The sequence below is a fragment of the Poecilia reticulata genome, linkage group LG6, assembly GCF_000633615.1.
Source record: "Poecilia reticulata strain Guanapo linkage group LG6, Guppy_female_1.0+MT, whole genome shotgun sequence".
NCBI classification, from domain to species: Eukaryota; Metazoa; Chordata; class Actinopteri; order Cyprinodontiformes; family Poeciliidae; genus Poecilia; species Poecilia reticulata.
The window spans coordinates 20,072,047-20,082,736 of NC_024336.1; the positions used below are offsets into that span (position 1 = coordinate 20,072,047).

The following is a 10,690-nucleotide window of genomic DNA, read 5'->3' on the forward strand; positions in this document are numbered from 1 at the left end:
GTGAGTTGGTGTGTTTTGGGATTGTGGGTTCTCACAATCCTGAAACAATTGTGGACTTTTGACTTTTCTCCACTGCACAAGCAGCAGAATGAGTAAGAAACAGATCAGATGTCTTTGGAAAGTTTTTTTGCAAAGGGGAAACGGCCCAGAGAAGAGACAGGAGAATGGATTTATCCCGGACCGGTAGGTGAGTCCCACATTACCAGCAGCTCCGCGTAACATCCGGCGACGGGCTGCTAATGAGGCAATGAAGCTTCAAGCTGCTTCGCCACGTAGAGACCAAGCAGGCTGTGCATATAAGCAACACCTCGGGTGTCATTGTCTCTCGTCACTCCCAGATGGGACCGTCTCATTGCAGAGAAACAAGCTCAGGGCTCCCATTAGTCATTATCGTGAGTTCAAATTTTCACGAAAGTAAAATGTTCGTTTTTGTGGCGCATCTGTATCTTATTTTGAAGGGATATGTAAACGTTACCATAGCAATCAGAGTCAGAGCGTTTGGGCTGCAGTCGAGAGGAGATGAGTAGAGCTCGAGTCTTAAGTCTGGTTTAGACTGAAAGATTTAAGAATTGTCGGCCTATTCTCCAAATCTCTGTGACCACAGAGCTGATAAAAGTACAACAGGTTTGATTGGTTCGTGTCTCCAGCCACACGGCAGGAACCGATTCCAGTCACGAACATCCTGATTCCAGAGGATAATCCAGTAAAACCCCCAACAAAGCATACGGGAATTTAGAATAACCAAACATGGATGATGATGTAGTAGCAGTAGTGATAGTTTGTGGACTCGTTTTAAGAGATAAGACATAGCAAAAAGAAAAGGCGTTGGATAAAAGACGAAGGGAGCAGCCGCTTTATTTGCTGCACTATGATATGGAGGTGACTGTGTTTTTTAACATTTTTAACTGAATAAACATATATAATCAGGACCTTTACATATAATAATAAACATTTCCACATATCATCTCCGATATCCACCGGACTCAAAGTTGAGCGTTATGTCAGCTGTTTGGGATTCCCCTGTTCTTACGTCACCGCACTTTCTGATTGGCTACCTGTCACCCCCCTTCCCACCCCGAGGCCGCAGCAAAATTTCCAAGTCTTGACCGGTCCGCGGCAATAAAAAGGTTGGGGACCACTGCTCTAAATTGTCCTTGGAAACGAGTGTGTGCATGGTTAGTTGTGACATATTGACCTGTGATGGACTGATGCCCACCACAGGTCATCAGTCCTGTGATGGACAGTGTTTTTAACATCGGGTATCATTTCTTTTTATCATTAACAAATGTTCCATTAAAATTAACTCATTTTTCCCCCTATCATTTTAAAATATAAAGGTGGATTTTTCTTGTGGCTATTTTAGCCTTCATTATTATAACAAGGTTTTTGTTCAACAAGGTTGAGAGTGAAAATGTCTTTGGATTGTAAAAGCTGCTCATCTTCTCTTGACAAGAGAATTTAGTTTGCCACATGCCCAGCAAATGTAGGAAATCTGGTAAGAAATAAGATGCAACTTTTTGACCTACATGTGAAATGCTACTTGGTGCAGAGAGCTGACTGCATGTCTCCTGAACACACCATCTTTGCTGTAAAATATAGTGCTAGTGTCCATTGTTGGAAAGATGCTCCTAAAATAGAAAGAAATCCTGGGAGAAAACCTGTTGGGGAAACTGCAGGATACTTTGTGGAGGTTTCCCATCTGGCACGACTAACGCTAAAGTTATGATTGATTGGTTTAAATCGGGGGTCTTCAAATCCAGGCGTCAAGGGCCGGTGTCCTGCAACTTTCCTTTCCGTCTGCAAAAGCAGACAGAAATAATGAGGTCATCAGCTGGATTGACTGCATACTGAGGAGGTAAATCAACCATTTGATTCAGGAGTGTTGAAGCAGAGACGCATCTAAAAATTGCAGGACAACCTTTTGTCAGAACAGGCCCAAACACTTGCATTAAGTGATGTTGCTCACGTTTGTTTTATTCAATGTAAAATTCTTCTCAGCCATCCCCTTTGGTCAATAAAATGTGTTTAATTGACTTTTTGTTCCACAGGTTTGTGCTTCTGTAGATGAGACCAGCATGATTGACAGTGGGATTGATGAACCATTAGTCTCAATCTGTCCAGCTGACCTGTTTCCTGTGGTGCATAACAGATCTGTCCTCCTCTTCCAGCACTGTATCTGGAAGGCAGATTAAAGTGGCATATTGAACAGCTCCATTAAGACTTAATGCTGCCTTTCAGGATTAAACCCAACGCCATGAATGGAAGGAGGGTTGGCCTGCCCTCATTTTGGATGACTAAAGTCATGATTTGCTATAAATATCTATTTAAATGGCCTCTCTTGATTTATTTGCCTTTACAGATTTATTTTTTTACTCTTCTGTACTAATGTTTTTAAAGGACTAGCCATCTATAAGGATGGGTGACATGGTGTGAGTGGAGCCTGGTCATTGGTTATGGAGTACTTCTACATTTTAGAGATTCTCTTAAAATGCCTGAGTTGGTTAATACTTATCTGAAAGTCTTATGAATTGGTTTTCTATCAGGTAGTGGCTTTCCACATCTAGCTAAGTATGGATAAAGAAAACTATGTAAAATGGTGCATTTTCAGATGACACTCCTCATTTTAAATGTTACTTTTCCTTCTGTGTCCCTTCTTTGCTGGCTACTTGTAGCCTTCATTTGTTCCTTGTATTCTTCTTCCCTTCAGGCTCTGGATTTGTTCTTTACAAAAAGTAACTGTTGACACAACAATTTGAGTATTTTGGATTTTAAACCAGAGATAACTCGTATTCTAAAAAGAACAGTAAAATGGGGCACAACCATCATGCAAGGCACAAGAGGTTGCTGCTTCCCTTTGAATGGACGCCCCAAAACTTTATTAGCAATACAATGGAAAGTTTTTTGTTTTTTTTATGTTTCATTACCACTGACAACCCCTTGGGTGATGGCACCCTGGACAAAGAGCCACAGTTAGCTTGCATTAACTGTTTTTGACTTAATAAAATCATATGACTTTTATCGTATTCTGATATTTAAAACCCTGGATTTAAGAAGATCCACATTTATTCTCCTCACTTGTTGAAAGGCCTGTAAAGGGGCTTTGCAACTTTGAATATCTGTGAAATGTGAATATCACAGATTTTGATACGTTTTTAACACAGAAGAGCATAAAAAAAAAATCTGATACTTAATAAAACGGAACACAAACGGTTAATCAAAAAAAAAACTAGCCAGACTTGTTTTATGGACGACGCATTTTGTCCCTCCAGGATGAAAAAAGAAACTTTGTACGAACACTGTAAAAATATGATGAGCAGTGCTTCTGTGGAGCAAAAGATCTCGTGTGGCAAACAATCAGCAGTTGTTTCTCCTTCCAGCAAAGCTTGGCAACAAATCCCTGACAACTGTGGCCCAGCAACCATGCCAAGCAGTGAGTCACATCTAACCATGCACACCCAGTGAGGTCTGGGCCGCTGGGCAGCATAAACAGGAACCAGGGGGCTTAGAGGGTTTGAAGTGAAATCATAGAGGCAAAGAAAGCAACAGAATAATCTCTGACTAGATCTTTGTGCTGGTTTTTTATGCGTCCACTGAATTTAAATGTGTAGGCTTTGCAGTAATAAATGATCCAATTACGTAAAATGTTCTTGTAAAACACTGAGCTAGTTGGCTGCTTTCTCTTTGCTTAGACGAGCCCTCATAATGGTGTTATTAGAGCAGAAACTAAAGTGACTAAAAGTAATAAATCTACTCTTAAAGATGCTACAACCTCGAGAATAATTTTGAAACGTTCCTATTTTCTTGTTGCTATCAAAACCGTTGATTTTAACAGGATTTTATGTGACGTAGAGCAACATAGTTGTGCATAGGACGTGGAGGGAACATGATGCACCATAGGATTGTGTTCTTTTGTATTAATCCCTTTAATTTTAGAACCTTTAAATGAAATCAAGTGTGAAGTATTGCACCATAAAGACAGAAATACACCAGAGAGGTCAGGGATAACGCTGTGGAGAATCGTTTAGAACAATATCTCAAAATCAGTTAATAGCACTGTGATTGTTAACAGAAGGGTGCAACTGCTCATCAGCGTGCAGGTCGTATTATAAAGTTAACACTACAACTTTATAAGCAGTTCTTATAAAGCTTTTTTTGTTTAGCTTATTTTTTTAAGAAAAGGTTACATCTTCAAGTGCCTAATGTAGCTTCAAAATGAAATCAACACTTTTACTTTTATGTAAAGAACTTTGGAATGAAGGTGGAAACCCAGAGAGCTGTAACAGAATTTGAAGTACAGTCTCTGAAGGATTTTGTCATTTTTGTTGCAGTAAAAAAAAACAGAAACAGAATAGCGGGTATTTATCTTATTTCTCCTCCCAACTTCTCCCACATTTTTGTCTTTTTAACTGGACAAGAAGACAAGAGGCTTGCTCTTTTCGACAGTAACTACAAAGACATTTCTCAAAGGATTTGATGCTTCCTTTTGGGCTGCAGGTAAGATTTCAGCTTTTTGTGCTGAGTTTGTAATATGTCTCTTTTTTTCCAACCTAACAGTAGGGTAAGTGTGGTGTGGTCTCAGTTTTCAGTACTCACTCGTAAATCCTTGCCTCAAAGGTCAGACTTAATAAGCTAGACAGGAACTGCTGTAAACCAGAGACAAACAAAGGTACCAGAAAAAACAAACCTGTTTTATGACCTTTGATAGCAGTGTCCAGTTCCAGTTGGTCCTTGAGTGTCAGTGTCCTGCCTGTTTGACGTGTCCCAGTTCCAACATGCCCTGTACAATAATATAGAGATTCTCTCCTTCAGATATTTTTGAATTCTGATCAGAACATCCAACTTTAAATATTTTCCTTAAACATTTATTTGGTTGTATTTTTTAAGTACAGATCTATATTGTTATTAAGCTATTGAATGATACAGTTAACGAGCTGTGGAAAATCTTACCTAAGTTATAAATCTTACCAAGTTCCTGAAGTTTGATAAGTAGGTCAAGAACATTAGGTGCTGATGTTTATAAACGATAAGTGTTGCTATTAGCGATTAGCATAGTTAGCACAGTACAAGGTTCTTGCTTCAGCTGATGCTCTCTTGTTTCTCTTTACAGGGAAGCTAACATGTAAAATCGACTTTTTGAGCTTTACATCATGTTCTAATGTTATTCCCTCATCAAAAAAATATTCCTAGATTGTCACTTTGATTCATTCATGCATGTTTGAGAAATTCTATAATCTACTGTGGCAACCATTTGTGTCTAAGCGCTCGCTCTCACAGAGTGGCGTTTTTTTTTTTTTTGTTCATGCAGCTCCTCCTTGGTTTAGGAGTCTGTAAACTGAGCTTCCTCCTTAAAGAGCATGCCTCCCTCCCCTACCACTCCCTCACTGAGCTCCTCCAAACTAGTGGCAACAGCAATTGGCAAAGACCTGGTGGAACTGAGCAACTGCTGAGATCATCATAGGAATTACTTCTCAGGTTGTTGAAAGCTCAATGGAGAAACATAGTGATTTCCTGCAGGAAGAGCGCCAGAAAGTGCAGTTTCGGCCTAATTAATGAAATACAAGAAGGTGCCTTGTATTTTACCAATTTAAGCCCTGATACATTTCCAAATAATTCATGAGAATGTGTCATGTGATTTTATTTTTAAAAACTACATTTTGTCCTGGTAATTTTTTATTTTTTTTATTATTTACTATGTTTTCAGCAAAATATTCAGTATGTGAGGTGTTTACACATTATCTTTAGATATATCTACCATGGCAAACTCAGAATAAGGAACATTTTATTGGATGAAAACTGATTTGACTCCAACAACAACTTGATCCTCTCTTCATGTCTGTTTGTTCCTCCTGACTCTTTTAACAACAGGTGTCCTGTTCTCCTTTTAACAAAACACAACTAACTTTGGGAGTCCAAAATCCCATCTCTGCAGCTTTGGGCTCACCATTCACAACCAGCGCCACCATTTACCAGCCTGGTAACGAAGCTCCACAAACCGATCCTGCACATCTGTGTCGGTGATGAGGTCCACCCCTGCTCTGTTGTTCGTCTGTTTTTGGATGAACTCTGGCATCCAGGCTGTTCAGAAAGGTGAGTTTTACGATTCAATCCAAACTGAGAGATGCAAATCCAGAACTGCATGACTCCTTTATTCTCTGCAGATCAAAAATGTGGATCTACTCCGGCGGTGAACCCAAAGCGTCGATTCCTGAGGGTGGTCGGAGGAACCCAAGCTAMATATGGATCCCACCCGTGGCTGGTCAGTTGTTTAACTTTAGGTTTTCTATTTAGAAGATGTTTACAGTTAAATGTGTTCCTCAGAAATGTGTCTTAATCATTCTCTGGTAAGTAACAAAATGTTTTTGTCTCTGAAATCTCTCAAACGTAATCAAATAATCTAATTGGTATCATATTTTTGAAAAGATTTAACACTGCAAAAGAAGGAAAACAGAACCAAATCTGTGTGTGGTTACTGTTTCTGTACAAGTTAGAGTTGGCCTCGTAGCACAACTAGCTGCAATGAGAAGTAAGAAAAACATTGGTTTGTAACTTTATTGACAAATTCCGAAAGCTGTTGCGGGATCATATATGGCGTCTTCATTGTTTTAATCCATTTAGGAAATATTTGGGTGAACAATTACTGTAGTTGATGAATTCAATAGGAGGACATTGGTGTAGTAATGATTATTAATAGTCAACATGATAAAGTGGTTGTTTAGCAATGCCAGAAACAATTTCACAGGTCTGTGATTTGTGCTCACCCTAAACATGCACAGAAAATCGAGGTGCATCCAGACAATCCCAGTTTTAAAAGGGTTTATTTCAAGTCATTTTAATGTAAAAATGTTGTAGCAAATGTTTTAATCTGTCGTGTGTGCGCGTGTGTGTGTGTTTTATATTAAGGTATCGATACAGAATAAAGGCTCTCATTTCTGTGGAGGGGCCATTCTGACCGACAGCTGGATACTGACTGCGGCACACTGCTTCCCATCCTTATCAAAGTACCAAGATCCAGTGGTACCTGTGGTCAGTCCAGTATGACATGACACAAACATGCAACAAAAAGGATTCGTTGTTGTTTTTTTGTTTTTGTTTTTCTGCCTAGTGTCTTTCTGAGTAGTGTGACGGTTCTGGTGGGAGAGTTTGACCTGCGAGTAGAAGACAAAGATGAGCAAGTCTTCACAGTCAAGTCTCTGTTAACCCATGAGAACTACAACCACGCATGTCCAATGAATTATGACATAGCTCTGGTGGAACTGGATCGTCACGTCGCAATGGGCAGGTTTTCGTTCTTTTGAGTCCCATACTTTAAATAACTTTAGCGGTGGCCTCTTTGTTTGTTGCTGACATGTGACTGTGTTTMACAGGAGCTCGTGTCAGGCCAATATGTCTGCCTCTACCTGATTTTAAAATCCCGTCATCGGCTAAATGTGTTGTTGCTGGTTGGGGAAAGACATGGGAAAGTCTGTATTATTATTATTTTTTGTCTCTTACAGTGCTTTGCAAACATATTGGAATCCATGGACATTTTATTTTATTGTGTTTGTAGAAGGGATTTTTTTAAAATAGACAGATGCAAAACAGAGCATATTTGTAAAGTGGAATGAAAATGATGCATGACTACTAAATTAGCTGACTAAACTATAAAGGCTTTCTGTGCATACGTGCATTTAGCTCCTCTGAGTCATTGCTTTACACAAACGCAGGTCTGCAGGTCTTTTGGCACAATATCTTTATCAGCTTTGCAAATTCATAATTTGAATTTTGAAATTTTGAGATTCATTTGCATAGGATTGAGAGCGTTTGTGAAAAGCAATTATCAAGTCTTTCTGCAGATTGTCAGTTGGACTGATTTGTTGCCCAGGCTTTTATTTAGGTTTATCACAGTAAACAGAGCTTATTAGATTCAGACTTTTTATGTTTTAATCAAATTGGAAGTTGTGTATTGTATTAATTCCACTTTTAATTCAAACGCTACATTGCATTGAACTATGTGGTTGCTATGTGACAAAAATGTGAAAAGGTTCAAGGAGTTTGAATGCTTCATTGCAAGATATTGTGTAACAAATGCTTTAAAAGCCATCTGCAGCTTGTTTTTCTGCTAAATATCTTCTTCTGTTTTGAAGGAGGACACATTCCTGCAGTCCTGAGAGAAGTCCACCTGGGTTTGGTAGATCAGGCCAAGTGTAAATATGTCCAACTGATGATCAAAAGCTCATTTCCAAAACAGAAACAAAAGTTCCTCGATCCAGCCATGACGATTCTGTGTGCTGGAGCTGAGGGAGGAGGCAGAGACGCCTGCCAGGTAGAAGTGGTTCATTCTGCTTCTAACATCTGAGCATCTGTTCAACTTTCATCATATGCCAGAGCAGTGTGAATCAGTTGTCTCATTCCCAATGTCTTCCCTCCTCTTCCTGCTTTATAATTTCCCCCAAGGGAGACTCTGGCGGTCCTCTGGTATGTCAGGCAAGGCCCGGAAGCGACCGTTGGATCGTGCTGGGAATAACTTCCTGGGGTCAAGGATGCGGTCGGAGCTGGGGAATAAAAAGCAACCGGCATCCGTCAAAGAAAGGATCTCCGGGAATTTTCACTGACGTCAAGCTGCTTCTGCCCTGGATCAAGCAGAAGATGAGGGAGGGTAGGCCAAGATATTTACCTGATATGATGGAGTCAAATCAAAGCTTCTCTTTTCATACCATTTTCTTCTTTGTCTTTTGCTTTAGCTGAGCAGCAACAACTATCAACTTCAGGTGACTTTTTCTCTCATCACTGCAATTTTTATTCATGCTTATTTTACAACATCTACTGATCTTATCAATGTATATATCAGGACTGTGTAGTGTGACAGATGGCCCGGTATCGGACAGTGAAGGGTTGATCAGGAACCCCGCTTTCCCTGACACCTACTATGACAACAACCAGTGAGTGAAACCTTTCAGAAGAAAGCGTGAACGCTAATAGTTGTCACACTGAAGCAACAGCTGTAAACTGTTGTCAGAAACTGGTATCAAGATATGGGAAAGATAAATGAATTAGTCAACAGCAAAATGAAATATCTTGTGCTTCCTTCTGCAGGTTGTGTTTGTGGAGCATCGATGCTCATCCAGGTCACAGCATTCTGCTAGAGTTTGATCATTTTGATGTGGAAAATAGCTCGTATTGTCACTTCGACCGACTCACGGTTTCAGGATCAAAGAACAGGACTGTTGGTGAGTCCTGTTACTGTATTAAAGGCTAAACGAAAAATAGAACTAACCTTTTAGGTTTTGCTCAATATGTCACACACTTAAAAGAATTGCATAGAAAGAAACAAATATTAAAATGCTGCAGCTAGCAAAAATGTCGTCAGTCTGAAAGGAACCAACAGTTTCTGCACATCTTAGGTTTTCAGGGAATTTGTTAAACAGGTGGGAAGCGTAACACTCTCGGTAAGGTATCTTATGACATGGTTCATTCAAGGCAAGGTACTCAGAAATGCATATAGGATGCAATCATTCAGTATTTTCAGAATATATTCTTTTTCTATTCTTTTGACCAAATGACAGTACAAGTTTGTGTGTGCCAAATGAGACCTGAGCCAGTTTAGTACAGAACTGGAGTCCGATCCAATCTCAGTCTATCAATTAGTATGAAATGATCGACTGGGTCATTTAATTTAAAGCTTTTACCATCTGCAGCTGTGAGGTGATATTAAGACTGGCCGGAAAGCAATACTGAATGTGGCACAATAACTAATTAGTCCTCGTCCTTAGACTTACTTCTCTGGTTTTATTTGAGGAACCATTTATTCTGAATAATTAAAAAAAACAGGTGAAACAATTTCAACATAGATGAAACTCCATTTAATTTTGTGTGCTGCGTTTTTGTTTACAGCAATATTCTGCGGTAAATTACTACCACCTCGAGTGCTTCTACAGAATTCCCAGAATGCAATGCTGCTCTTCTCCTCTGACATTAATAGAGCAGGGCGTGGCTTTGCTGTCAGGTACCGTGGGGTCAAAGGATCCTTTCCTCCAGGTGAGAAACATGCTGCAACTCTTAGAAACACTGGAACAGTGTTATTGTATAATTCTCTATAAAAATAAGACTAAAATTGAAATGTTTGTTTCAAGAAAACCTTACAGAGCATAACAGTATAACTCCTAGTACGCTGTGGCGGTGTTGATTATTTTTGGGGGTTATTTTGTAGCTATGGGACCGGAGAAAGGATTCGGACACTAGCAAACTTAGAGGCAGGGGAGGAAGTTGTGATAATACACATTGTCAGAAAGAGACATAAGAAGTGGCACAAAAACGCCTAGAGGTAGACGTTTATGACCGCAGTGAAGTTAGTTTCAAGTTGGATATTCGATATTCGAGCTCCGGGGAGTAGCGGCGTTTAGACGACGGTTGATCCGATTTATGAACGCTAATGTCGGCCGGCGGTTCTCCACAGCTCCCGGYCGCAGCGCCCGAAGGTTCACTTAGGGACTGTCAACAAATTACCGWACCAAACCTTCCTGTCAAAGAATGTTAATAAATGCCTTGAATTGTAAAGAAAATAACTAATTGTAAGTGCTATTTCATGCTTTTACATGAAACTCAATATCATCTATTAAATTCTAAAGTCATACAATATTTTCAATTATTTTAATATTAAATAATAGAATGTTTTCTTCAATAGCTTCCAGGTCATGTGACCTATTGACTAAAA

General features: G+C 39.5%; 1 protein-coding gene across 3 annotated transcripts in view; it reads left to right on the plus strand.

The window, feature by feature from the left end:
- The first annotated feature begins 4,208 nt into the window (after positions 1 to 4,208).
- LOC103466254 (ovochymase-2) overlaps positions 4,209 to 10,690 on the plus strand; it is an 18,274-nt gene continuing 11,792 nt past the window's right edge. Inside the window, exons 1-12 of one of the 3 annotated variants that reach the window (XM_017305525.1) lie at positions 4,209 to 4,494; positions 5,866 to 6,087; positions 6,159 to 6,256; positions 6,901 to 6,998; positions 7,103 to 7,275; positions 7,365 to 7,460; positions 8,124 to 8,302; positions 8,434 to 8,635; positions 8,721 to 8,747; positions 8,828 to 8,918; positions 9,073 to 9,206; positions 9,871 to 10,014. In XM_017305525.1, the coding sequence (XP_017161014.1) occupies positions 6,018 to 6,087; positions 6,159 to 6,256; positions 6,901 to 6,998; positions 7,103 to 7,275; positions 7,365 to 7,460; positions 8,124 to 8,302; positions 8,434 to 8,635; positions 8,721 to 8,747; positions 8,828 to 8,918; positions 9,073 to 9,206; positions 9,871 to 10,014 (1,312 nt within the window). In that variant the 5' untranslated portion in view covers positions 4,209 to 4,494; positions 5,866 to 6,017. The remainder of the gene's footprint in view (positions 4,495 to 5,865; positions 6,088 to 6,158; positions 6,257 to 6,900; positions 6,999 to 7,102; positions 7,276 to 7,364; positions 7,461 to 8,123; positions 8,303 to 8,433; positions 8,636 to 8,720; positions 8,748 to 8,827; positions 8,919 to 9,072; positions 9,207 to 9,870; positions 10,015 to 10,690) is intronic. The other 2 variants (XM_017305526.1, XM_008411718.2) reach the window with 2 other exon arrangements.